The sequence below is a fragment of the Triturus cristatus genome, chromosome 2_2 (genome assembly GCF_964204655.1).
Source record: "Triturus cristatus chromosome 2_2, aTriCri1.1, whole genome shotgun sequence".
NCBI classification, from domain to species: domain Eukaryota; kingdom Metazoa; phylum Chordata; class Amphibia; order Caudata; family Salamandridae; genus Triturus; species Triturus cristatus.
Genome location: NC_140582.1, coordinates 463,302,898 through 463,329,794, shown reverse-complemented (window position 1 = coordinate 463,329,794; position 26,897 = coordinate 463,302,898). Strand labels below are relative to the sequence as shown.

Here is a 26,897-nt window from a genome sequence, read left to right as displayed (position 1 = left end):
CTAAGGTTATATCTGATTTTCATGTCAACCAGACCATAACTTTACCTACGTTTTTTCAGAATCCTTCTCCTCCAGCGGAAAGGTCTCTACATTCCCTGGACGTGAGGAGGGTGTTGAAGTTTTATCTTGATAAGACCAAAGATATTCGTAGGTCAGACCAATTGTTTATCAATTATGGATCAGTCAGGACTGGTCTTGCTACCTCCAAACAGTCCATCTCTCGGTGGATTGTGTCCTGTATACAGTTGTGTTGCCAAAAGACTAATAAGACCTTAGGGGGTAAACCTAAGGCTCATTCCACCTGGGGCAATGCTGCCACGACTGCTTTGCTGCGTAATGTTCCGATTGCAGAGATCTGCAAGGCGGCCACTTGGAGGCCGGTCCATACCTTTGCTGCGCATTACTGTCTGGACTTGGATGCCAGGGCAGATGCTCAGGTTGGGCAGGCTTCGCTGCGAAATTTGTTCGCACAGTAGTGGTATTATTTTGTAGTATTCTCCACCGCCGTTTTGGTGTGGGGATGGGCTTGCCATTCTATTCACTAGATTATGACTATACACAGAGATCCCCTACTACAGAAGGAGTAGTTTCTTTTCTGTAACTCCAGTTCTGTAGTAGGGGTATCTCTGTTATAGTCATAAGCGCCCGCCCTCCTCCCCGGTGGAGAGATAAATATTATTGTAAGGGATGCTACAGGTCTGGCGTGTTACGCCTTCAAAAAGAACTGAAAGTAGAAGGGACCTGCTGTGCATTCTGGGATGCTGGAAAAGTTCTGGAAAGTTTTCTTAAAGGCACAGTATCCTGTTCTGAGCCACATAATGGCAGCCTATGGGGCTTGTCTGTCCATTCCTTCCTCTCTATCATTCCAGAGGCTTTTGCTGGTGGAGGCAGGTTTTTTCTCTGTGGAAAAATCTGGGCAGGCAGTGCTGTTTGTGGATGTTGGTGGAATTTTCTAGTTGAAGTACTGGACAGTGTAGCCTGTGGATATAGGCTGCATTATCTGTCTTTGAATTCTCTCTTAAGTGTAGCTGCAGGTCTGCATGGCTTGACAACTTAAGAGATTTTTTATTGCTCCGGGGTCCGCGCACATGGGCGGGACTATTCACTAGATTATGACTATAACAGAGATACCCCTACTACAGAACTGGAGTTACAGAAAAGAAACTACTCCTTCCTCTTTCCTGGTTCCTGTCTTGCGTCGGTTAAACAGACAACACCAATTAGGATTGGAATTCTTGCAGAGACTCTCTGCATTGGAGATATGTTATGCAGTTTTAAATTACATAAAGACAGCTTTGGAAATTAGGAAACATTATAAAGAGATATACATCTGAACATTATGCACTTTAAGCTGATCTCCCCAATGTAAAAACCTGTCAGTACGACCCATTTTTGTGTCATTTTAATAATGTTTAATTCAAAGCACAAGTCACTTTGCACCGTTTTGTATATCATATTTGGTCCCACACCCCTTTTTCTGGTCACTGTAGCACGTAGGTGGAATATCGGGCATCATTTTATTTATTTATTTATTTGTAGCTTGTAAAGAACGGCTACCTCCAATGGAGGTGTCCCAGCGCTAGCAATGGATACAGAGAGTTATGGGCAGATTGCCGTGTGCTACAGGCGCTAAGAAAGGCCAAAGAGCCAGGTCTTTAGGAATTTCCGTAATACAGAATCTGAGTTGGCCTTCCTAATATGTTCGGGCATGGAGTTTCAAAGAGAAGCAGTTCTCACGGTAAATGACCGGCCACCCAATCTGGCTTTTGCAAAACGGGGAGTGACTAGGAGTTCTTGATGATTGGACCTCAGGACCCTTGTCTGATCGTATTTATGAAGTCTCTTCATTAGATATTGAGGGCCAGTGTCTCTGACTGCTCTGTAGGCGAGAGTAAGAGCCTTGAATTCTATCCTCCTTTTAATTGGCAGCCAGTGCAGGCTGCGCAGGTGGGGGGGATATGTGGTGTTGTAGTGGAACATTTCTGATGAGCCTGGCGGCTGCGTTCTGTACAGTTTGTAATTTCCTGATCCGGTAGGCTGGCAAACCCAAATACAAACTCATCATCAGTTAGGATTGGAATCCTTGCAGAGACTTTTTATACTAGAGATTTGTCATGTAGTTTTAAATAATTTTAAGAGGGTTTTATTATTCAGGTAATGCTATGAAGAGATACACATTTGATCTGTTTATGATTCTATTTCTGTTATTCGTCATTGATTCTCATGTATTTCAATATTTTATTGTTGTATATGTATGTGTTGTTTTCATGACTTTTATGGCTTTTGCCAAATAAAATTTATGAAACTAAAACTGACCTGCCATATCTTTTTCTCATTCAGTCTATGTATCTATCTATCCATCTACCTACACATATATACACAAACACACACCCCATACTCTGCTGCGAATGGATTTTTCAAATTTGCTAAAATCACTGTCATGTACACCAAGATTTTTTCAGAAGGCTTGTGATTTTAGTGAACGGATGCCACAGGCCAGCACCCTACATTGAAAAGTTTTCAAGCTCCAGACTCCATGGCAGTTCACCATCTGCCACTTTTATGGGCAGATCAATATCTTGAGTAAAAGGAACAGATGATGGACAGAATGCTGAACAATGCAAACATTCACACCACAGTCACAGATCTGGGTTTAATCCATTGCTTTTTTGCTCACCACATCACCCCAGTTTGGACCATATGCAAATTAATCTTGAACCTGCTCATCACAGGAACAGTCGAGCCTGAACTGCCAGGCCAGGTCCTCCTTGAACCAAAACAAGTATCTTGGGACTGGTTTTAGGGTATCACCCTCTCATCAGCCAGACTAACTTGAATCCAGTTGTACAGTGAGCACGGAACCCACGTCCGGGCATACCCTTCCCCCTTAGGGCGAGCAAAGCAAAAAGAACAGATGATGGCCGGACTGCTGAACAATGCAAACGTTCACCCCCAGTCACAGATCTGGGTTTAATCCATAGTTTGTTTGCCAAACACGCCACCACCGTTATGACCCAGCTAAATGCAAATCTTGACCCTGCCCCTCACGGGAACAATCCAGTCTGAGCTGCCAGGCCAGGTCCTCCCTGCACCGGAAACAAGCATCCTGGGAACAGTTTCCGGGTATCACCCCATATCAGTCGGGCTAGATTGAATCCAGTGCACAGAGGACATACTGCAGCATCGTCCGCCTCTATCACAGTTTGCGTCAGGTGTTGGATGGGGTGTACCCAATAGTGTGTCAAATGTGCTTGGGTTCAATCATAATATAATTCATTATATGGGGCGCACACGTCCCTTTGCCCAAAGAGAAGTGGTATTATCTCCCAGGCAAACAGCAGCTGCCCGCCAGCCCAGGACAGCTGAATTAAGATGGAGTGAATGTGATTGAGGAATGCTGTTGTGAGTGGGATCAGGATGTTCAGGAACAAATAGAGAAGTTTCAGTAGCACCTTTTTTTGCAATGGCGACACATTTGGTGAGGGATGGAGGCAGTTTAGCCCACACCCGGAGGCGTGTCTCCGACAACCCTGCCACCCGGCCCGAATTTTCTCTATAGATCTGGGTCACATCTCTGCTAATATGAATCCCTATGTAGTGGATGCCCTCTAAGAGGGTACTCAGTGGGAAAGCGCTCAGTCCCGCTTGTTGAGTGGGAATAGTGTTGGTTTTGACCAGTTAATCGCAATTCCAGTAAAGACCGCTTAATGGATAAACTCATGCAGCAGGGGTGCAATATTTGTGGCAGAATTGCTCAGGTAGAGGCTGACATCATCCGCGTACATGGATACCACCAGCCGCCGCGACATTTAACAAATTCCACTTCCAGCATGGTACTGCCGTAAGTGTATTGCATATAGCTCCATGGCAATGGCATATAGAATGGGGGAAGTGGACGGCTCTGTCTTGTGCCTCCATCTATAGGCTCAGAAACCTTCCAATTTTTGCACAGTCTAGCAGTCGGTAGAGTATACAGCAGCTTAATCCACCTCAAAGCCAGTGGTGAAGCCCATATTCTTTCCTTGCACCTTGCTAGGAGATGGGGTGCCATGACCTCTGCATATTCTGTATAGAAACTGATCGTAAGGCCATCCAGGCCTAGGGCTTTTACCCCCTATATGCTGCTACTGGCCTGGACATTTATCTTCTGTGGAAAAGGGGGTGTCTAAATAGAGCCTGTGCTTATTATCAGGCCAAATTAGCTTTATGGAATCAAAGTACATGTAGGAAGCTGATTCTTCATATGATATACCGAAAAGAGGTATATCATGCAAAGAGTCCAGGTATTCCCTTATGAGTGAACAGGGGTTTGCTCTAGGAATTGTGTGGTTGAGCTGCCTTAGGTTTATCACAGCCAATAAATGATGCACACGACTCAATAAGGAGAGCCACAACAATTTATGATAATAACACCAGAATCAATAAAATCAGGTAAGTACGTTTTGCAAGAGAAATACTTTTAGGTTTAAAAAGTCGACACAGTGCAATTTTCAGTAGTTTCAATGTTATCTAATGGGCGGAAAAACAAGTAAACAAGTACGGCATACAGGTAGAGTACAGTGACTCACAAGACTAATCTCCTGAACTTAATGTGAGTATGGGACAAGGTCCAATGCAGCACCATTAGGTCACCTCCAGCTGCACTAGAGCGTCTGGGTGCAGGGGTGCAATACAGCGTTGGGATGCTCATTGTTAGTCTATGGGGATCGGTCTTTGTGAAAACAGGCTTCAGGTTTCGACTGGAGGCCAGTCAGGCTGAACCAATAGGTGGGGCTCAGACCTCATGATTCTTGGGGACACCTTTAGTCCTCTACTCCACGAGCGACGGGTGAAGAAGTGTCCTTAAGTGTTCTATTTTTGTCATGGGGAGCGATCGCAGTAGAGGGGGCCTGCAAACAGAGGCTGCAGGTGCCGTAGAGATGTATACAGATGGAATATCCAAGGCAGGCTTCGAGTCTGGAGGGTCTGGGGACCACATTGACACTGCCGGCCCACTTCAGCTCGGGCTAGGCGGCTCTGGTGCAGTGGTGCTTTCCGGCATTGGGTTTTGCAGTCATTAAGTCTCACAGCTCAGTTCTTGGTATCTGCAGGGTGCAAAGTGAACAGTTCTGCTGCTCCACAGGAGTTCCTGAGTCTTGGCGTGCTGGTAGTCTTCGCAGGGTTTAGAAGGATCAGCAGCTAGCAGGGTTAGCTGTCTTTGGGGTAGTTGTATAGAATAGGCGTACAGGCCGTCAGGGCTGGTGCCAAGTCAGTTGCTTCTTCTGCAGTTCTTGCTTTCACTGCTTTTGGTCCTTCTTCTTCTTTTAGTCGGCAGGATCTGATTTCCTGGTGCCAGGGGCTCCCCTAAATACTGAATTTAGAAGCTTTAGGTGAGTGTAGGGTAGTAGCCAATGGGCTACCTACCTGGGGTCACTACACCCCCTATATGGCCACTTCCTGTGGGAAGTGGGCATAACCCTGTCCCACAGTCCTAAGTTTGCCATCACAGAGATCGCGGACTGTGAAAAGTCGCATCCACATCAGGTTAGCCCACCTTAGGGGATGTATTAGCCTGAGGATGGGCATGCCTATCTTGCTTACTAATTTTCCTGCCTGTCAAGGTGCCAAAGGGGCTCTGGACAAAGGTTTTGGCTTCCTCTTGTGCGAGGAAAGCCAGATTCACATACCAAAGGTGGCGGGGTCTTTGTAGCTCCCTGCCTTGGAATGGTAATTCATGGTTAACACCCTCTGCCCGAGCTGGTTGACCTCCTGAAAACAAAGGCCCTCATCCTTGTGGTCAGAAATGCATCTGGTGGCAGGCTGACTGAGACAGTCTCTGAACACACCAGTAGTTGGTAGGTTTTCAGGGGGCACCTCTACGGTGCCCTCGGGGTGCCTGTATTAATTAATCCAACACTGGAATCAGTGTGGGCTTATTAATACAAGATGTTTGATACCAAACATCTCCTATTTTGAGCGAAGCCATCATGTAGCTGCAGAACTCATTTTCACCAGTGTACAGCACATGTACTTAAAATAGCTTCCCTGGTCACTTGTACTGGCAGCAATAGAACTGACCTGCACAGGGGCATATCTGCTCATGCAGATAAGGCCACACATGTAGTATAAAGCACCCTGCCATAGGGCTGTATGGCCTGCTGTAGGGGTGACTTACCAAAACCGCATGCAGTGTCTGCAGGCATGGCACACAGGGGTGTTTGTCATGTTGTGTTTCCACTTTTATCTGCACCAACACACACAGACTACAGTGGCCATCAGTATGTGTTTGGTGAGGGACCTTTAGGGTGGCACAATTTGTGATCCAGCCCTTAAGAACCCTCCTTAGCCTCCTTGCCCTAGGTACCAGGGGTGCCATTTACTAGGGCCACACAGGGAGTGCTAAAGGTATTGCCATTTGGGGAAACAATTGTACCGTTTTGGAAAAGAGATTGGCAGTGGGGACCTTGTTAGCAAGAACCCAGTGCACTTCCAGTCGAAATCACATCATATACCAGGCAAACAGTGGGGGTGACCAAATCAAAAAGGGGTACTTTCTGAGGGGCGCGGCCAACCGTCAGGGCCGTGTGGATGTAATCTACAAAGACTCCACATCACCCTGCTAATCTATTGGTCCACATACACTTTAATGTCACAAACCAGGTCAGGTTCAAGAAGGTCCTTTGATGGGAGAGGCAGGGGCGACATGGGATGCTAAGAACAGCCTCCGGTGTCCTGTGGAAGAAGGGAATCTCTGCGAGATCACCGAGTCATCATGGTGGCCGGGGCAGAGATATGAGACATGAAGGGGGCAGGACGGCAGGCTGCACAGGACCAGCGCCTACTTCCCTGGTCACGGTGAGCATTCTACATGTGGTAGTGGCAGCGGGGAGTGGGTCACTGCATCTGAGATGATGCCTTGGTACGGATGCCTTCTTCTAAAATGGTGCCGACCACAAGCCCATCCTAGGCAGAGAACCTCGGTGGGGGTTGCTCCTGTGAAGAGCATCTCATCAAGTAAAGTCTTGGGGACGTCTCTCCTAACCTGTTGATTTAAAGAGACACATGCAGAAATGCCCAAATCTAAGAATGACCGCCGGTGGATGTTGGAGTGAAGTGAGCAAGGGCCTTTGGAGGGTGCGACACCTGGTTCCTCCACCGTTTCTCTCTGTAGCTAGAAGTCTGCTCCTTCGATCCCTCCTGGCCCGGAAAGAGTACACATCTTGTGGTGTCCACTTGGTATTGATTGGGCAGGGTGGGCTATTTGTCCGTGGTTTGTGTCCTTTGATGACCGGCTGTGGAGCTGACCCCTGCCTCTGCCTGCCGCCCCAGCCTGAGTCCCTAGTAACTAGAGGCCTGCCGACTTGCTCCATCTGCTGCTGCTGGGTCTTCTGTGTCCGGGGTTGCTGGACTTTGGGGCTGTTGAGGGGGTCCTTCAATTGCACGGGACTTACCCAGTTAGTGTCGTCTTTGGGCCCCGGGGGGTTGCACCTGCTTGGTGAATGCACAGGAGAGTTTCCACGTGAGGAGCACCACGATAGCCTGGGGATCACACGCTGCATAACAAAACTCTGCAGCCGGCTTCCTTTTCTAGTGGTTCAAGAGGTTTCAGAACAGTCGATTGGTGTAAGTCCACCTTCAACATATGTCACCAAAAAAGGCTCAGTCAAACAGAGTAGCTAGCTACTTTTCTCAGGCAGCAGGACCCAGTCAGGTAAACGCAGGAGGAGAAATGGCACTGACAAAAGAAGACCTCCTAGCGTCAACCAGAAAATGTAAAAAAGATATCCGGGAAGTGATAAAGTCTGATCTACCTCCTCTCTAGATACCCTAAGTAATGATATCAATAGCCGGCTGATGTAAACTCTGTGGGGGCAAGCACCTTAGACCTCAAAACGAAAAGCCTCAATCTGGAGCAGAGGAGGGGGCCATTGGATTCTGACACAGAACACTTATGTTCCTAGCTGCAGAACACATTTCTCAAGTGCGAAGACTTGGAGAATCTCTCCAGACACTACAACTTTCGCATTAGAGGGCCAGAGGAGGGAGCACAAGGCTCCAACCTTGAGTCATTGGTAGTAGCATGTTCTCAAACACCATGAGCGAAGACCATCCAGTGGTGCGGCAGGAGAGGGTCCACAGGCTGTGGCCACACAAGTCTTGAAACCATTCTCGTGCTAGAGGCATTCTGGCCAAGCTACATTCCTTTAAGGTTAAGGAGAAGGTCCTTCTGGAGTCCCGCAAACAAGAGCCATTATAGTTTCAGGGAGTCTCCTGCAACCTGGCCAAGGATGTGGCTCCCGCTACCCTAGCGAGAAGTTTGAAAATGTATCCTGTTAGAAATAGGGGTCTCTAGTTGACAGAGGTAGTTACCTTTGTCCAAATAGGGACCCTTCTTCCTAGTCAGAATAAGGAAGTTACACTCCTAAAATAACCCCTGCTCACCCCCTTGGTAGCTTGGCACGAGCCGTCAGGCTTATCTTAAAGGCAGTGTGTAAAGCATTTGCACATAACCAACAGTAATACAGTGTAAGCACTACAAAAGAACACCACACCAGTTTAGAAAAATAGCCAATATTTTTATATACTTAAGACAAGACCAAAAACAGTAAAAAAAATTCACAACACAGTACTTAGAAATCGTCAGTTATCAAAATAACCTTGAAAAACAGTTCCTTGAAGTCGATAGCTCCTCTGGGGCTATCAGGGCGTCGTGAACAAACAAATCCAAACAATTCTGCCTGACCGCGGCGTCGCGTGCCAGCTATGGTGTTGGGATGACCCACAAAATAGTACCTTTAGAAATGTAGGGCGTCAGCGACCTCTCGTTGAGCTTCCAAAAGCACGTTGTCCGCAGGCGTTGGTTCTGGAGGTCGGTGCAGGAGTCATCTGGCCCTTGAAGTCACACACGTTGCAGATCGAACTCCTCGCGGTTGAAGTCAGGAGCGCTGGTGTCGGCAGGCATCTGGTGCAGCATGCGATGCCCTCAGGTCGCGGTGCGAGCAGCGGATCGATTGCGGCATCAGATCGCTTCGTCGGTGAGACCAGGGTTGCGGTGCGAAATGATGCGGTGCGCGTCGCGGTGATGGCAGGTCACGGTGCAAGCAGCCTCGTTGTTGTCCTTGCTGAAGCGCTGTCGGCTGACAAAGTGGAGTTGGGGTCACTGGCGTTGGAATGCCAAGGCTGCAGTGTGGGATGAGGGCGGCGTGTCGTGTAACTTTACCGTCGGTGCCCTCGAACCACGGTGCAGGCAGCGGCGTCTATTTCGGCATGGGGTGTCATCGTCTGGGATACCAAGGCAGAGTCGTGAAGCGATGCGGAGTGCGGTGCCCACAGGTCGCGGTGCGAGCAGCGGCTTTGTGGCGGCGCCAGCAGGCATCGTCGTTCAGACCAGGGTTGCGGTGCCTTCAAGACACGGAGTCAGCAGCAGCGTTGTAGATGGCGTTGGGTTGCTTTTTCTTCTGTTGTAGCACAAAACACACTGTCCCCAGTGCTGAGGGCAGAAGAACTTGAAGTCTTTGCTGTTTCTGAGACTTCTTGAACAGGGGGCAAGCTCTACCCCAAGCCCTTGGAGAAACTCACAAAAAATAGATTGCAGAAAGTTCAGTCCAGTCCTTTCATTCCCTAAGACAGAAGCAGCCACTGCAGGCCAACACGGCATAGCACTCAGCAAAGTGGTAGTTCCTCCTCACAGCTTCTCCAGTTCTTCTTCTTGGCAGTCTTCTTGGTCCAAAAGAGTTCTAAAGTTTAGGGGTTTGGGCCCCACTTTTTACAGCCCCAAATCCTTTGTCCTCTCAGGCAGAGGGTGTCTGTTCCCAGCCAGAACCAGTTATGCCCTCTCTGGTGTGGCTTCCTGGCAGGAGGTGGAGACGGCATTGTCGGAGGCAGACCTGGCCCATTCAGGTGAAAGGAAATCTCCTCCCGCTACTCTAAATGCAGCCCTTTTCTCTCCAGCCCTTTCCTGACCCACCTAGACTATCTGGAGCCATGGCTCCTCCCCAGCCCCTGTCATCCAAAACCCAGAAAGTCAATCCACAAACCCCAGCAGAGGCCAACTGGATGGCTGAGCAAGAAAATATCTACTTTCTAAAAGTGATCTTTTCAAACACCGAATGTAAAGATCACCTTCACTAAAAGATGCATCTTTAAATTCTGAGTTCAGGCGTAGTAAACTTTATTTTTCTACCTAGTTCCCAGGGCAAGTTATGTTTATAAGATGTTATAAACAAACTCCCCATTCTGTCCTACGGGAACAGGTAGCCTTTCAATAGTGAAAAACGAAATTGGGGAGATTGTAGTCCTGGGAGACTTTAACCTCATCTGGGACCCGTTTATGGATAGTACTCGCCTACAGAGGGCCCAAGCAGGCACCAGGATGTAACTCACTCACAAATCCCTTGCATGTCACCTTCTAAGTTCTCTGATTAGAAACTTGTAGAGCCCACCCAGTCACACTAGGCAATGTGGGTCCAGTGATGAAGCAGGCCACAAGTGGTACCTGTGGGTGAGGACCTGACAAAAAAATCCAAGAAATGTGATGAGAGCACTAATTTGCCTGGTGGCAGATCGCACACTCACTTGAGATATTTGAAAGGTCACGCATCAAACTGAGTAGAAGACCGGATTTAAGAGAGCTGGGTCAACCCTCCTTTATGTATATTTTGAATTACAGTTTAGGAAGCTGAGGGTCTACCCTTTACAACCTTCTCACTCCTTATTAGTGTTGGCGATTAGTGGGGTTGGCCATCAGGATCCAGCAGTTAAGTAATTTAGGAACTACTCCAGCGCCTTCTGAGCAGCGCCGCAGGTATTCAGCCTGCCTTATCTCCCTCGCCATAGCGTTGGGCTACAGCTTCCTTGATCAGGAAGCATACCTCGCTGTCTGCGCTCTCCTCGTAGTCTGACAATTTGTCTCGGAATTGGATGAGGTATCGCTTGTCTTTCATGTCAAAGTGGTGCAACTCAAGCTTGCGGAGCTCCCTCTCCAAGGTGTGCAGGTGCGGCGCAGGTCACGTAGAATACCGGATAGTTTAGAAATGGAAATGCCCTGCATGTACACCATAAAGGCCCACCAAAGCACTCCAGGAGAGTCAACCAAGCCTGAGTTGCGCTTGAAGTATTCCATGATTGCGGTGCGTATTTCAGAGTGGAAAAAAGGAGCTGCTGAGCGCATTAGTAGGAAGGTGCCAGGTAAAGACCTGGGTCGACGGCTCGAAGCACGAACTCCTAGGACATTCGAACCAAGAAACAGAAAGGATGAAGGCCCTGATGAAGTCACATGGGGAGGAAACGCATTGGCTGGGCCGAATGGATTGCTTCTGCGAAATTGGCATTTTTAGAATGTTTTTTAATTCAAACCAACTAGCAAGACTCCTGAATAACTTTTATTGAACACATCATGACTACTTGACCTATTGCTGGATAACAGTTTAACCATCTGTTGATTTTGGAATAGATAATCCTGTATAGAATTGAACGCTTCTTTTCATTTGTTATTTCTTGACCTTGTGTTGGGGTGGCCTCTTGGCAATGGGGTCACAAAAGTAGAGCGTTGGAGGAAACGGAATATGTATTAATTGCATACTAGTACACCTTTTGGAGATGACATTGCCAGTGTGCTGTTTACTTGTACTCAAACCCGCTTGGTGTCTTGCAATCACCTTCCTAAACAAATACACTATAAATTCCTGCGAAGAACCTATACCACACCAACACTGATGTCTCGCGTTGATTCTGCCCGATTTTCGAATTGCCGTACGTGTCACACATATGCAGAGGATTTTGCGCATATTACAATGTCCTGTGGTAAGATAGCTTCCTATGGGAAATGAATCTTTGCAGAACTTACACGTATGACACATCTGCAATTAGAGCTAACCCCACTGCTGGCATTGCTGAGACATGTCACCCATATAACTAAAGCATCAAGTAGGTTTGTGGCGATAGCATTCCTTCTTGCAAAGAGGGAGTTTGCCCTACACTGGGGAAGCAAGCTTACACCAACTGTAGAGAAATGGATTCAAAGTCTGATGTACTATCACCGCAGTAGTGAACTCTTTCCTGCATTACAGTCTTCCACGTCTAAGCCTAGAGATATCTAGCAACCTCTTAGGGATTGAGACTCTACAGCGTAGACCCAATGAACACACATGCCATTAGCTCCTTACTGGACAGGTTACGGTACGCTGGTGATAAAGACTGTTGACACTGGGCTAATAGGTTCAACGATGCACCATACCGGCAGTGCGCTGTAACGAATGGCCCTGCACCAAAGCCCAGCAAGAATGTTACTGTATCAATGTGAACGATTTATATGATGTATAAGGTGCCTCTCACAAATGTAATTGAGTATGTATCCATGTAACACGACATGATATAGATGTATGACACTGTGAGAACTTGAAAAAAAATAAAGGTTTTTAAAAAAAAAAGAGAAATTCATAAGGTACTGCTCAGTTTTGTGCTTGGTGGCTGATGGTGACAGAAACCTAATTCATAAATATGGATAATGCAAAGAAACAATGTGCATGTGATAAGTCGCATCAACTATCGAATGAAAATTCTTGGGTATAAAATTGTAATGTGGATGTCGGAATTTGAGGTGTCCTCTGCTTAAAAGTCTAATGAGAGTCAATGCTGACCTTCGTTGATATATGGCTGTATTGTAGCTGATGAAAGTTAGCGCTTCCGTAGTGTTCCAAAAAGATCAAGCGTGCTGCCATTCAGGCCTATTAAAGGCTAGTTCAGAAAAGTATTCAAGTACTGGAAACCTTTGTTGGAGTTTCCTTCTGCTAGCATGATATATATTTTTTAGCAGCACTTTCGTACTCTCTGTTCAGCTTTGTGTTCAGTGCATAAGATCGTGTTTTTTTCATTGTACCCACCCAAACATACTAGAAGGTCCTGTTGCTTTTCTTTCCACATTTTGAGAGCAGTATCATCAGATATAGATAAAGCAAAAGAGAGCTTGTCTGTGACCAGGTCATTCAAGGTAGATTCACGGGGTACCTGCAGGGGACTGAAACCAAATTTGCCCTTTATTGTGGCACAGAGGTGGCAAAATGACCACTGTCCATTTTAAAAAAAATCCTTTCACCACCCATGATCAAAATGTATATGGGACAATGGAAATCAGGTAGAGGTTGGGAATCGAATACTTGAAAGCATGGCCAGATTTGTCCTTCCATAGTAAAAAGGGATGTTGTGTGTATCTTGTATAGCCCATTGTCGTTTTTTTAACCCCTTCAGTGCCCATGACGAGCTGGACTCGTCATGGGCTGCGGTGGCGCTGTGCCCATGACGAGTCCAGCTCGTCATGAACTCCGCCCGCTAATGCAAGGCGCGGCACTGGGCGGGGAAAGGGGCGGGCATGCAAGGGGTTAATGTTAGCCTAACTGTGCACGTTGTAGGCCACTTTAATTTTGCACACATTACTACATAACACGCTTGCTTTTGTGCCACATTGTATTTTCACACAGAACCTGTATATGTTTTCGTATTTTGTTCCTTTCCTGGGATTTAGAATTGGGCACACTGGACAAGATCAAACAACAATGCCCCTTGTTGTTGTCTCTGGTCAGACACTAGACATAACAGAGAATGCAGCTGCTGTTTGTGAGCACACATGTCTTGTCATATAACTAAGGACAGGGGTTCTGGAAAAACACACACTAAGTGAAGGTACTGCAGCAAGAGTGCTGTGTCAGCTGAGATGTTGAGCATCCATCTATGTATGTTAAGGTACGGGGTCCGCCACTAATCCCAGAGAACCTTAATATATAATCTTTTAGCTTCAATAGAAAGGGGGGGTGGTTAGGCTAATATGTCTTATAACATGACAGGTCTTTTTATGGTATATAGTTTGCTAACCATGCTAATGATATTTTTGATATCATTTGTTGTCTAATTGTGGTGCAAATTCTGCATCTTGAAGCACAATAGTTTAAATAAATATTGTAAACTTCCTTCATGTCTCTTGTTTATCTCATTGTGAACAAGTAGAAGTGAGAGAGCGAAAGGGTGTGTCCTGTTACTGCGATCCCTGCGAAGGTCGAGATTATTGTGTTTTGGGGTGCCAACTCACTTGTTTCTCTGGAAAGGTTAGGAGGGCAAGTGAGGCACTATAGCTAGTCTGCCTCAGGCTCATAGATACTGGGGTGGTATGGGGACTCAGTCCCTACAGGCTGATGTTTTATGGTCCCAAGCACAGTTCTGTTTCTGAGCAAAATCCCTGCAACAGGGAAGGGTCCGGTTCAGTTAGTGAGCACTACAGACTCATGTTAAGCATTTGATTAGTTTTCCTCTGCTTTCCAAAACGTACTGTTTTCCTCGCCTCTATTTGTTGAAATTATGCACGTATCTATTGTAAAATAGTTCTCTCTTTGTTCATCACACAGAATATACTTTTGTCTTTCCGCTTGGTTCTGACAGTAGGGTAATGTGTAGTTTTCTTCTCTACACCACAGGCCGCCAAGATTAATGGGAGAAGGTTTTGTTGTCATGCAGTCGAACGACGTGGACATTTACTATTACATGGATGAACCAGGTAAATGCAGTCCTGTATGAATGTGTGCATAGATAGTTGCAATTAATCTATGACCTAGCAGCTGTACTTGGATCTGACCTATTTTGAATTTCTTTTCTTTTTAATAATGTTCCAGCAAGCTTTATTAATATTTGTAGTTTAGGCATGTAGTTTGGCTTGCATATGTTGTCTGACTGGTTAGGTGACAATTTTTTGATCTTCTTGAAAGTGGACCCTAGTGATTTGAGTTTGAGGCAGAGGAAAGGAATATTCTTTTGTGGCTCCAAAGCAATAGCATGAAAAGGACTAGTTTATATTTACTTTTCTGGTATCTTAGAAGTCCTCTTTGATTGATTGATTGCTTTTTTTCACTATCCTTTTAACTTTTTGCCGATGAATACTTCTACCTGCAGATTCCTCACCTGTTAAATAATCCCAGGTGCCAGACTTGATCTGCAAACTTCAAAGCTCTAATGGTGCTAGAAGAGGGCACAGGCTTTGTGTTGAAGCTGGAAGTGTGGTGTGCACTACATGGCTTCAGAAACGTCATCTGATTCCAACGCAATAACGTAAATTCCTTTTTATCTGCACCATCAACACTGATTTGTAGCTCGCTGTCTCTCTGAGGAGTTTTCCTCACAAATAAAACTTTTTATGCAGTACTATGTTTCCCTCCCCTTAGAAATCGGGGTTTAAAACCTGTAGAGACTGTCACGGACATGTGGGACATATGTCCATAATAGATCCTTACATAGTTGTCTCTGGCGCCTCTTATTGGACAGTACCTCCTGTCCCTGCGAATTGTGCTGGAGCATGCACCTGAAGGCTATCAAAGAGCAGGAAGCAAAACGTATTACGGGCAGAGACGAACAGCGTAGTTGATTAGCCTCAAGACCTTGTTCTAGATCGCCTTCTCCACACTCTTCAAGGGTAAAAAAAAAAGCATAAGCATACAAGAGGTAAGTCACCTCCGCACCCTCTGGCTCCCAAAGGATTTTTACCCTCTAACCAGAGGCTGTTGCCTTGGAGCCCAAAGTCCCCCTTCCGAGTCTCCCCACTCCGGTGACTCCACTGGTCCAACTCCACTGGTCCTGGCACAACAGCCACCCGTCCCACTTTGGCTCCACTACCATACCTCCCGGATCCCTCAGCACCAATACCATCTCACCCTAAATTTCCTACAATGGTTCCAGCCTTTTTTGAGTTCTCAACACCAGGTTCAGATCCAGCTGCATTTTTGAACACCATGTACTCCCTTTTTGCAAGAGCTTCAATGGCATCTGGCGTGCTGATGGGCTCCATGTCTTCTTTCGAACTTCCGCAATTTTGCACAATGTCTATGCCATGGATGACCCTGCTTCGCTGGTCTCTGAACTTGCTCCTTAGAATAGGTCTCACAGGGAGGCTGAACGACTCATAGATAAGGAGGACTCTAGGAGCAATGTGGGAAGCTGGCTCCTTATATGTTAAATCAAAATGAGATATATCATGCACAGAGTCCTTATAAGTAGGCAGCGGCTTGCTGTACAATCCCAAGATGCTTTTCTAGGGAGTAGTGTGGTTGAGCAGCCTTAGGCTTATCAGAGGAGAGTATAAATATCTGCAAATACACAGAATAGTCAATAAATGATGCTCACGACACAATAAGGAGATCCACACCAGTTTATAGAAGTAACATGTATCTTTATCTATATTTAGGCACCAAACCCAGTTTGATCAGGTAAGTACTTTTTTCAATAGAAATACATTTTCATTTAAAAAGTCAACACTGTGAAATTTTCAGAAGCTGCAATGTTATCCTGTGGAAGGAAGAACAAGTCTGGCATTCAGGTACAGTACAGTGACTTAGGGGACCAATCTACAAGAGTTGAGGTGAGTGGTGGGCAAGGTCCAAGGCAGCACCAGCACACAACCACCAGTGGCACTAGGGAGGCCAGTGCAGGGGTGCAACACAGCACAAGGTACCCAGTGGTAGTCTATGGGGATCGGTCTCTGCGTAAAGTGGTATTAGGCTTTGACTGGGAGTCCAGTTGTGCTGAATCAACAAGGGGGCTCAGACCTCACGACATACAAACACCTTTGATCCTCTTCTACATGGGTGACCGGTGCAGAGGTGTCTTTAGGCGTCAGGTTTTCCCTACCGGGAGCATTTGCAGAAGAAGGGGCCTGCTAACAGAGGCTGCAGGTGACATCAGGAAGTCCATGATAAGCAAAACCACAGTAAACTCTGTATCTGGAGGGCAGGGCACCATGCTAGCACCATTGGTCCACTTCCACTCGGGCTTGGAGCGACAGGTGAAGTGGTGTCCCTAGGCATTGGGATTTTGAAGTCTTGGAGTCTTCTCTGATATCTTTGGGTGCCTGCAGCTTCTCCACTTGACTTCTTGGTTCCTGAGTGAAGTGCTGGCAGGTCTCCCAGGCTTTGAAGACACAGCAGCTGCAGGACAAATCGTCTTTTGTCGCAATTGTCGTAGTCAGCAGGCAGGTCAGCTGGGTTGGCGCCAATCATTTGCCGGATTTTCAGTTTTTGCTCTTTGCAACTCTTCATGTCAGTCTTCTTCTTTCAAGTCGGCAGGATCTGACTTTCTTATGCCATGGGCTCCGCTAATACTAAATTTAGGGACATTAGGGGAGTATAGAGATAAGTCAATGACTCCTTACCCTTGGGGTCACTACGCCCGCTTTCTGACTACTTCCTGTTGTAAGTGGGCATAACCCTGTCCCAGAATTCCTAAGTTTGCCATCACAAAAATGGCCAATCTGAAATGTCGTGTCCACTAATTTTCCTGCATATCCAGGTGCCAAAGGGCTCTTGACAAACTGGGTTGGCTTCCTCTCCTGTGATGGTAGTCCGATTCGCTCTCACCCTGGGAGGTCAGAAACTTGTCTCGGTGGCAGGCTGGCAGAGACCAGTCAGCCAACGCACTAGAGGCTGGTAGGTTTTCAGGGGGTACCTCTAAGGTGCTCTCTGTGGGCATGTATTTACCAATCCATGACTGGATCAGGGTGGCTTTGTGAATACGATATGTTTGATACCAAACAACCCTATTTCCAGTGAAGCCATCATGTAGCTGCGGAACTCATTTTCACCAGTGTACAGCACATGTTTTAAAATGGCTTTCCTGGTCACTTGTGCCGGTAGTAGTTAAACTGACCAGCACAGGGACATATCTGCTCATGCAGATACAACTTCATATGCAATATAAGGCACCCTGCCTTAGGGCTGGATGGCCTGCTGTAGGGGTGACTTATAAATGTTACATGCAGTGTTAGGGGATATGGCACACAGGGATGTGTGTCATGTTGTGTTTTTGCTTTTATCTGCACCAAAACCCGCAGCATGCATTGGCAGTCTTGCATGAGTTTGGTGAGGCGTCCCTGAGGGTGGCACAATTCATGCTGCAGCCCTTGGGCACCCTCTTTAGTACCTCAGGCCCTAGGTACTAATGTGTTACCCTTTTACTAGGGGCTTTTAGAGAGTGCTAAAGGAATTGCCAGTTGGGGGAACAATTGTTCAGTTTTTAAGGAAAGACCACTGGCATAGGGGACCTGGTTAGCAGATACCCAGTGCACTGCAGTCAAAGTGAATCAAATACCAGGCAAAAAGTGGGGGTAGCACTGCAACAAAAACCCATTTACCTTCAGGCAGGATGCACAACCTATTTGTAACTCACTTGGACCCTCTAAATCTTTACTCACATGAGGGTGATGGTGGTGATCAAGTGCATGACCTCCAAGGCCTTCAATCGGCTAGTGGTCTGGACACCTCCCTAGAATTAGATTTGGAATTCCTCCATTCGCCCTCTCAACGTCAGAAATGTTGTTCTACCATACAATAGTGAAAAAGGCTGCTGAAGTATTGAATTTTCAGCCCAACAGTAGATTTCAAGACTCTGGGCCCGATTTAGATCTCAGCGGATGGGTAACTACGTCAAAATGGGGATGGATAACACAGCTGCCAAAATATAAATTGCGTAGGACATAATCGGATTTATATTTCAGCAGACAGGTTATCCGTCACCATTGTGATGGAGTAACCCGTCCGCCAGGATCTACCGTAATGGAAGATATCTTACCAACAACACCAACTGCAGAACCCTTGCTTCCCTGTAATATTGCCATTTTAGACCCAGTCCTGGCAGCCTTGGAAAAACCAACTTCCGCTCCTGCTCTAAGCAGGCTGGTGGCACACTGCTATCACCCAGCTCCCTCCCTCTCCTATCAACTCACTCTCCACCTAAGAGCCTGGTCATTCTGGCTTCCTGCTCATTGGGATGGGAATTTTTCCTTCATCCTCTTCAGATAGGAAATTTAAATGCCTGGGTAAAAAAAACATTTTCAGCAGGAACTATGGCTATGAAGTCCATCAGTGCCAACTTTCTCTGCATACCCACACCCATGCCTTCTGGGATATGGCTCAGATTGTGGAGGTATTCAGGAGGTGATCCAGGACAGTCAGAACGCCTCTTGCCATATTACAGAAAAAGGCTTGGACACTGCCGAATCAGTTGTCTGTGCTATGGGGTACCTCAATCTCAACCTGGAGACATGCCTGGCTCCATATTTGCCACTTCTCACCTGACATCCAGGCAAACTTGATGGACCTGTCGTTTGATGCAGCTCTCTTGTTTCAAGGCGAGGCCGATTTGGTGTTCGAAAGATTCAAGATTTAATATATGAGGGAAAGCAGTGGAGGGCACGTTTAATTTGAAACTGAATTTTAAGCTGCACTGCGCATTCCACCACCACCCGCTCTTCCTCCATTACCTCACCACCCTTGATACCTCTGACTCTAAGGAAGAGATGCCAAGACAGAGCCAAGTCATTTTCATTTCTCTGGATTGGCCTAGGGGGGTGTAGCATACAGATCTCCTGCGCTTCTCCACATGTCCCCCAATCAAGCTGCCATTCAGACCAATCCTCTCCCAGTCAGGAGGGATGGATGGTTCTGCATCTCAATCTCCGAGGCCAACACCTACTTGCTTGGATATTGAACATGAGTTATTTAAAACCGCCACCTGAGGTGGTGGAAGTCCTCTATCAGCCCGTCACTCCTTCACCAAATTCGCTTACTCTGGGAGATGGAGCAACTTTGTTGTACAGTGTGCGGACAACAGTGTAGACCCTTTGCAGGCCAAATTGTCTCAGATCCTTCAATATGCACTTTCCCTTGCCAGAAGGGTTGTGCAGTAGGTAAAGCAAGGGGTATTTTGCTGCTCTATCAACATTCCTCAGTCAACCAGACCAACCATGCGATTTCAAGTCCCCTGTTATGCATTTTATAAAGGGGTTGACAAATATGTATTTTCCAAACCCATATGTTGTGCCCCAATGGGACCTTAATTTGGCTTTCACTTTTTTTATAAGAACACAGTTTGAGCCCCTGCATAATTGTCCCTTAAAGATGTTCACTATCATTTCAGCAGGGTGGGCAAGTGAGTTGCAAGCTCTTAGTTCCCGTCCACCCTTTACTTCTTTTTTTCCCTGAGGGGTTGGTGTCGGGAACCAGGGGTGTTTTCCTGCCAAAAGTAGTGACTCTCTTCCACCTGAGTCAGTCCATCGCCCTCCCCACTTTTTGCCCTCCTCCCCATCCCACTAAGCTTGAGGAGAGGTTGCATAGGCTGTATCCTAGGCTAGTTAGTCAACCAGTACTTGGATCGCACAAAAGACATATGACAGGAAGACAAGCTCTTACTAGGGTACTGTGGAGCCAAAAAGGGGAAGGCAGTGCTGAAGAGAACCCTTACAGGACGTTTAATTTGTTGCATCAAAATTTGCTACACCTTGGTCAAGAAGGATTCTCCGGAAAGTATTGGAGCCCATCCCACCAGAGACAAAGCCCCACTTCTGTTATTGCCAGAGGTGTTTCCAAAGCAGAAATCTGTAAAGTAGTGATGTACACTTTGCACATACTTTGGCCAAGCATTACTGCCTGGATTCCAAGTTAATGACATAGCGTTATAGGACATAGCTCAGCTCTCACTTAATTCAATGTCCTTGAACACGAATAACTTTATTCACAACCTTCGAAATCACGTTACGAAGGTCGACTGCAGTTGCTGGTTACTAGGCAACGTCACGCTCGCCCCACCGGTACATTATTGTTGGACACTTGAGATTGGCCATTCCCTAGCGAATCAGGTTTAAGTATCCCACTATCCCGACCAACCGCTGTGATCGTACCAAGCAGACAGGACGTTGGTTGCCTGCTGCAGCACTTGTCGGGATATTCGTAAACCCGGAAGCAGGAAAAGAGGTAGGAGCAGCGTTTCTATTTGATTTTTTCGGTATAGGTCATTTATAGACTGAAGAGGTTATTTACCCCGCATGAGCTTACTATATCATCGTCCTCCGTTTTTGTATATTTTTGGAATAGTTGACTGGACTCGTGAATACGAAGCGACAGCTACACAGCAGTCTGGAGCTTCCGTAGGTGTTGTATATTGATAGACCCTTACATCGCGCTAAATCAAAAGCGTACAGAATAACAGTGGGCAACTGCCTCCGTGTGAGTCCTCTCTCACAGGGGTAAGTAGAAACTTGCGTATTTACTTGATAAGTAAGTGATTGGATTATGGTGGTGACAATAATGGTTTTTTTCGTCCTCACGCAGCACCCGGCTGGGTACCTGTGAGTACTTTTATCCTTTCACTTTGAGCACGGTGTCACTGTACACTTACACGCTAGACCTGTCCCGGACAATAAGGTAGATAGGCTCATTACCTATATTTCTTTCTTTGAGACATTTGATCTCCCTTTTTTACACATATTTTCCTTATCCCCCTTTTTAGGTGTCCCTATATTAGACAGTCCTGACGAGACCCTTTAAATTGGAATAGGGTCGAAACGCCGTTGACGCGATAGGCAAATCACTAAATCAACACTTATAATAATTAAGTGTTGCTAATTTGAATTATTAATTATTTGTGATTGCCTTTGTAAAGAGAAATGGAAACCTTGTTTGTATGTCGCATTTTATGTTATTTGTCTGTTTAGGTTTTTTTCATTGGGACACTAATTTGTAACTTGTAATTTGCATGTTTAATGTCAATTTGTATAGTGTATTTATGTCCACTTCCTGTGTAAATATTCTAGTAATATAAACGAAGAACATTCTTCACAAAAAAGACTTACGTGTATGGCTTTGCCTTTTCTTCTGACATCTCTCGTAATCCCCTTTTTTTGATCATTATTTTAGAATACATACTATATTGTTAAGTATTAATCCACATGAGCTATTGTTTCCTTACAGCACATAATACCCAGGCTCCTTGTGGGTAGGGTCTCCTTGTTTCCCAATCAAATGGATTCCAAGTCCTGTCAGGACTGCCACATTGCCAACCGTGTTTTAAAAGATTTTCTTTTCTAACCATCCACCAACCCTCCTCTAGTGGCAGGCTGTAGCTCTGCAATCTATTCTGCAGGTGAGGAATCGGCGGGTAGAAGTGTCCATAAGAAGAAAATAACTGACCTGCTGTAACAATCTTTCTGGTGGATACTCTTGTCTACCTGCAGATTCCCCTCCGATCTGCCCGCCTCCTATTTTGATGAATGTGTTATAGGGAAGGTTAATACAAATCCACTAATATTTTGGCAAATTCACTACTCTCTCAGTTCATCCACTTGCCTTGAAGGCTTGGAAAAAATTGGAAGGAAACTGCGGTGGGCTCTATTTGACTTAAATGAAGTCATCTGATGCCACTTCCAGCGTCGACCAAAGCCTGCACCCCCTACTGGCAAAACAAGAGCTTTGAGGTTTCTGAATCCGATCTGGTGCCTGGAATTCTACGGGTGTTGGAACTAAAGGTAGATAGAGTATCCAGCAGAAAGATTGTGACCGCATGTACATAACTTTTTCTTACCATCTCTATTGTTGTGGCAATCATTGCCCCATTTTGAGGTTATTTGCTCTTTCACATTTTTATGCTTTTGCCATTAGGACACCTGAATGTACCTGTTTTCCTCCAAATTCCTATTCACAAGTGATTTTGACAGTTTCTTTGACCAAGGTTATAAGCTTCTGTTAATACTATCCTCGTCTGCTAGCATATACTGTAGATAGAGTATCCTACCATGTGTCTTATGAAACTTCAGCCCTCCATTGTCTCTGCCATCTGGCATTGATCACACTTAGCGTGATAATGTTCTGGCTATTCAGCCTGCACTTTGCAAACTCAAACTGTTGAAAAAACTGTTTAAAGATGGATTCCCATTTTCTATTTGTCTGGGAGAATATACTGTATTGTCACCACCTTATTTAACTAAAGTACTATCCTCTGTATACCTCTGTGTATGCGTCACTGGCACTGACAATTTGCTTCCTTCTACACCGAAATAAAATGTAGGAATTGTGCCCGAAGAATCTGAAGAAAATGTGGAAGAGAAATTTGATGGTGAAGATACAAAGTTGCAAGACTTGCCACCCTGTTGGGGATTAGACATTGTTTGTGGCAAGGGAACCGATTTCAACTACGGCCCTTGGGCTGACCGGCAGAGGTAGGTTAGAGAAGTACAGGCTTTGTTTTGTGCCTGGTTTAATATTTCTTGCTAAGCTGAAACTTTAAGAAGCACATTTACCCATGCGCCTGACAAGATGAGTTCAGTTGTCTCTGAATAACGTTCTTGTAATGTATAATACAGGGTTCATCTTTCTCTAATGTCAATTTACTCTTACGTTATGTGGTGTTCCTAGCAGTACATGCCTATTTCACAAGCACATGAAAAGGGCAAAACATTTACTGAGCACTATGAACACTTTTTACAGCAAAGATCATGTTAGCCCAGTGTGAAAGGTTTATGCTTGAAGTATACGTATCCACGGTCAATAAATAATTGAGAGAGATCTTTCTGCTAAGCTATGTTATTGGTATTTGCATAGCACTTTAACCTATTGTTAAGCCATTGTATGACTTTCATGTGATTTTACCCTGTGTTTCATTATGTGTAGTTTCTGGTGTTCAGTTAGTTATTTCTATATGTAGTTTCAAATTGGTTTGGGTGAGTTAATGTGAAAGCAAGATACTTTTGATCAAGGAAAATACGTGTTTTATGTTTGGGTGCTTGGGCATAGGATGTTTTCTGCTTTTCTCACAGCTTCAATTACGCAGTGCTGTAGTTAAAGTCCCCCGCCTGACCCCGAGGAGTGTGCTCTCCTGCCTTAAATAGTTTTTTTCTGTACAGGACCTGTGGTCTTTATTTTTTTGCTCAATTAAGTCTGGCAATCATGCGAGTTCCCCATGTGCCTCCTTGGTAAATGGAGTGATAAACCAGAACCGTTCTCAAAGCTGCACGCTTTTTTAAGAGGGTGATTTCTGTCCTCTGTAGCTGGGCTTTGTGGGACTGGCACTGGTTCAATTCACTTGTTTAATATTCAGTTGCAAATTTGAGGGGGAGTTTAGTGCCTGAATGACTTGAGTTAGGATTTAAGCACTTCCCTTAACCTATCGGTGCCGCATGGAAAATATGAGTTTATAGGGCTTGGTTGGAAAATATTAAATCAATTACAGAAAAATATTGAATTCTGTTTCCGAGAGACTTGGCTGTAGGAACATACTCCTCAGATGTATGGGTTTGTGCAAATTAGTTAACATCTTTCACCAAATAGTTCAATTCGCTATAAGAGGTTTGATGACATTGATTTAAACCAAGATTGTGGATAATGTATCGGTGATAAACTTTATCTGTGATTGGACTGTGGTGTGCTTGCTAAATTTGTATAAAAACACCTTTAATACTGATTTCTTAATTATAATAAATGTCTATGTTCACTTACATTGGATATATTTATATATAGAGTTCAACAGAACCCTTCCGGGACGATCTGACAGGAATCTTGTGGGAAGCTGGCTCATTATATGCTATATCAAAATGAGATATATTGTGTAAAGAGTCCAGGAGTTCTCTTATGAGTGGACAGGGGCTTCTGTGCAATCCCAAAGTGCTCTTTTAAGGAGTAGTGTGGTCGAGCAGCCTTAGGCTTAATGCAGAGGAGTATAAGACATCTGAAAATACACACACTGTTTATTAAATGAGACACACAACTCAAAAAGGAGATCCACACCAATTTATGAAAATAGCAAGTATCCGGCTTCAGAATAAAATCATTCAGATAAGTATGTTTTTAAATAGGAATATTTTTCAACTGAAAAAGTCGTCACAGTGCAATATCTGAGTTATGCAATGTTAACCTATGTGAGGAAAATCATATGTAGGTTATTGTTTCTTGTCTGACTTACAGAAACCTTCTCCAAGAGTTAAGGTGGCGGCGGGCAAAGTCCAAGGGGCACCAACAGAATACTGCCAGTGGCACTAGGGCGGCCGAGTGCAGAAGTGGCTAACAGCATCAGGTGCCCAATGCTATTCAGTGGAAAACGGTTGCTGTAGAAAGAGGCTGCAGGAGGGGACTGTGTGACCAATCCGGTGAAACAAGCGGGTGGCTTCAGTTCTTATGATGTTGGGGAACGTGGGGACACTTTGGTCCTCTTCTCCTCCAGGCAGGTCATCCTGGAGCAGAGGGTCTCTTGGGTGTCGAGTTTCTCTGTTCCGCAACACTTGCGGTTAAAGGGGCCTACCAACAGAGGCTGCAAGTGACGTCGGGGAGTTCATGAGGAGTCCCTCCACAGTGGACTCTGTACCTTGAGGATTTGGTGACCACGCTGACACAGTTTGCCCACTTCAACACAGGCTGGAGGGCTTGGGTACAGTGGTGCCTGGTGGCATTGGTTTTTGGCGGAGCCATTGTTTTGGTCTTTCTTTTGCTGTCTGCAGAATGCAGGGGACAGTTCTGCTGTCCCTTGGGAGGGCTTGATTCCTGGGCGTAGGCAGGCAGGTCTCCGGGGCTTGGGAACTCAGCAGCTGCAGGACAAGTTGACTTTTGGTGCAATAGGTGAAGTCAGCAGGCAGGCCGGCAGGGTTGGTGCCAAGTCAGTGACTGGCTCTTCTGTTCTTGCTGTGCGACTTTTCTTATCCGTCTTCTTTCTTCAGGTCATCAGGATCTGGATCCCAGGAACAGGGACGCCCCTAAATACTGAATTTAGGGGCATTAGGGGAGTTAAAGGTAGCAGCCAATAGGATACTGACCCTTGGGGTTACTATATCCCTTACATGACCACTTCCTGTTGGAAGTGGGAATAACCCTGTCCCAGAATCCCTAAGTATGCCGTCACAAAGATAGGTACTTCTGAAAAGTAGTGTCTACCTCAGTTTAGGCCACCTTAGGGGTGGTTCTATCCGGGGGTGGCATGCCTACCTGACTAGCTAATTTTCCTGCCTGTCCAGGTGCCAAAGGGGCTCTGGACAAGGGTGTCGGCTTCCTCTCCTGTCAGTGGGGGGGGGGGGGGGCAGATTTGAATTTAAAAGACGACTGCTTTTTCAAGGTTGCCGGCCTAAAAAATGCTAATCAGCAGTTCTTTCTGTGGGAGAGAGTGTTGCACCCTCTTCCCAGACAGGGTTTTGTTCTGGGCTCCTGAAAGCAGAGGCTCTCGCCCTAGGAGGTCAGAACAGTGTCTTGGGTGGCAGGTTTTCAGGGGTCACCTCTAAGGTACCCTCTGGGTGCATCTATTGCTAAATCCAACACTGAATCAGCGTGAGTTTATCTATATGAGCCCAGGCTAGGACCCCCACAGGACATGTCAGCTGTTCGTGGTGTAGGTAGTTTCTGGCAACCACTGAACATGACAACCCTGATTCCTCGGGGATCGTGGAAAAAAGTGCAGTACTTTTCGCTCAGTCACTCGTGCTCACTTATTCTCAGAAAATACACAGGAAGGCGATTAGTACATTTCAGTAAGTATTTATTGGTCAGTCTTGTGTAAAACATATTTGCTGCGACAATCAGGAGACAGAAGCATACGTAAGACATTGCTAGTACCAATATAGTAAATAGTAGATACCTTTCTACCATAGTGCTAATAAGTTGAACAAAAGCAGTTCAGATAAAAACAGTAGCACTTGCATATTCCTAAACTGCGCGCCCCAAGTAATTTGCCTAAATGTACCTAGCCTAGATCTATATGTGTAGCATGTGAATGCGTATATAACTGTATGTATGTAGCCAAAAAACCCCTATTGGAGAACCATCCCCCTCAACTGATGGTTAAGAACGAAGGACCCCTTCTCTGCTCCGAGGGATGTCAGACCGCTGTGTTTCGAAGATTTAGCATGCAGGACCCCATGTCAGCTTGGAAGGAATTCTCCTCTAATTTGCAGGGGGAAATAAGGGTCTTATATGCTAGAGTGGTCACTCCAGGCTTTCTTCTATAACTGATATGTTTTGAAAAATTCATAAATGTTTTGAAAACAATCATAGATGTTTTTCCAAACAAATGCGATCATGCACAGCTAGCTGTTGGCCAAGGATGAAAAAAGTGGTGACTCTTATACAGAATATTTATACCGT

General features: G+C 45.7%; 1 protein-coding gene across 12 annotated transcripts in view; it reads left to right on the top strand.

The window, feature by feature from the left end:
- BLTP1 (bridge-like lipid transfer protein family member 1) overlaps positions 1–26,897 on the top strand; it is a 1,988,102-nt gene that overhangs the window by 142,245 nt on the left and 1,818,960 nt on the right. For all 12 annotated transcript variants that reach the window (XM_085641559.1, XM_085641555.1, XM_085641564.1 and 9 more), the window contains 2 exons: positions 14,442–14,521; positions 22,846–22,996. In XM_085641559.1, coding sequence (XP_085497685.1) covers positions 14,442–14,521; positions 22,846–22,996 — 231 coding nt within the window. The remainder of the gene's footprint in view (positions 1–14,441; positions 14,522–22,845; positions 22,997–26,897) is intronic.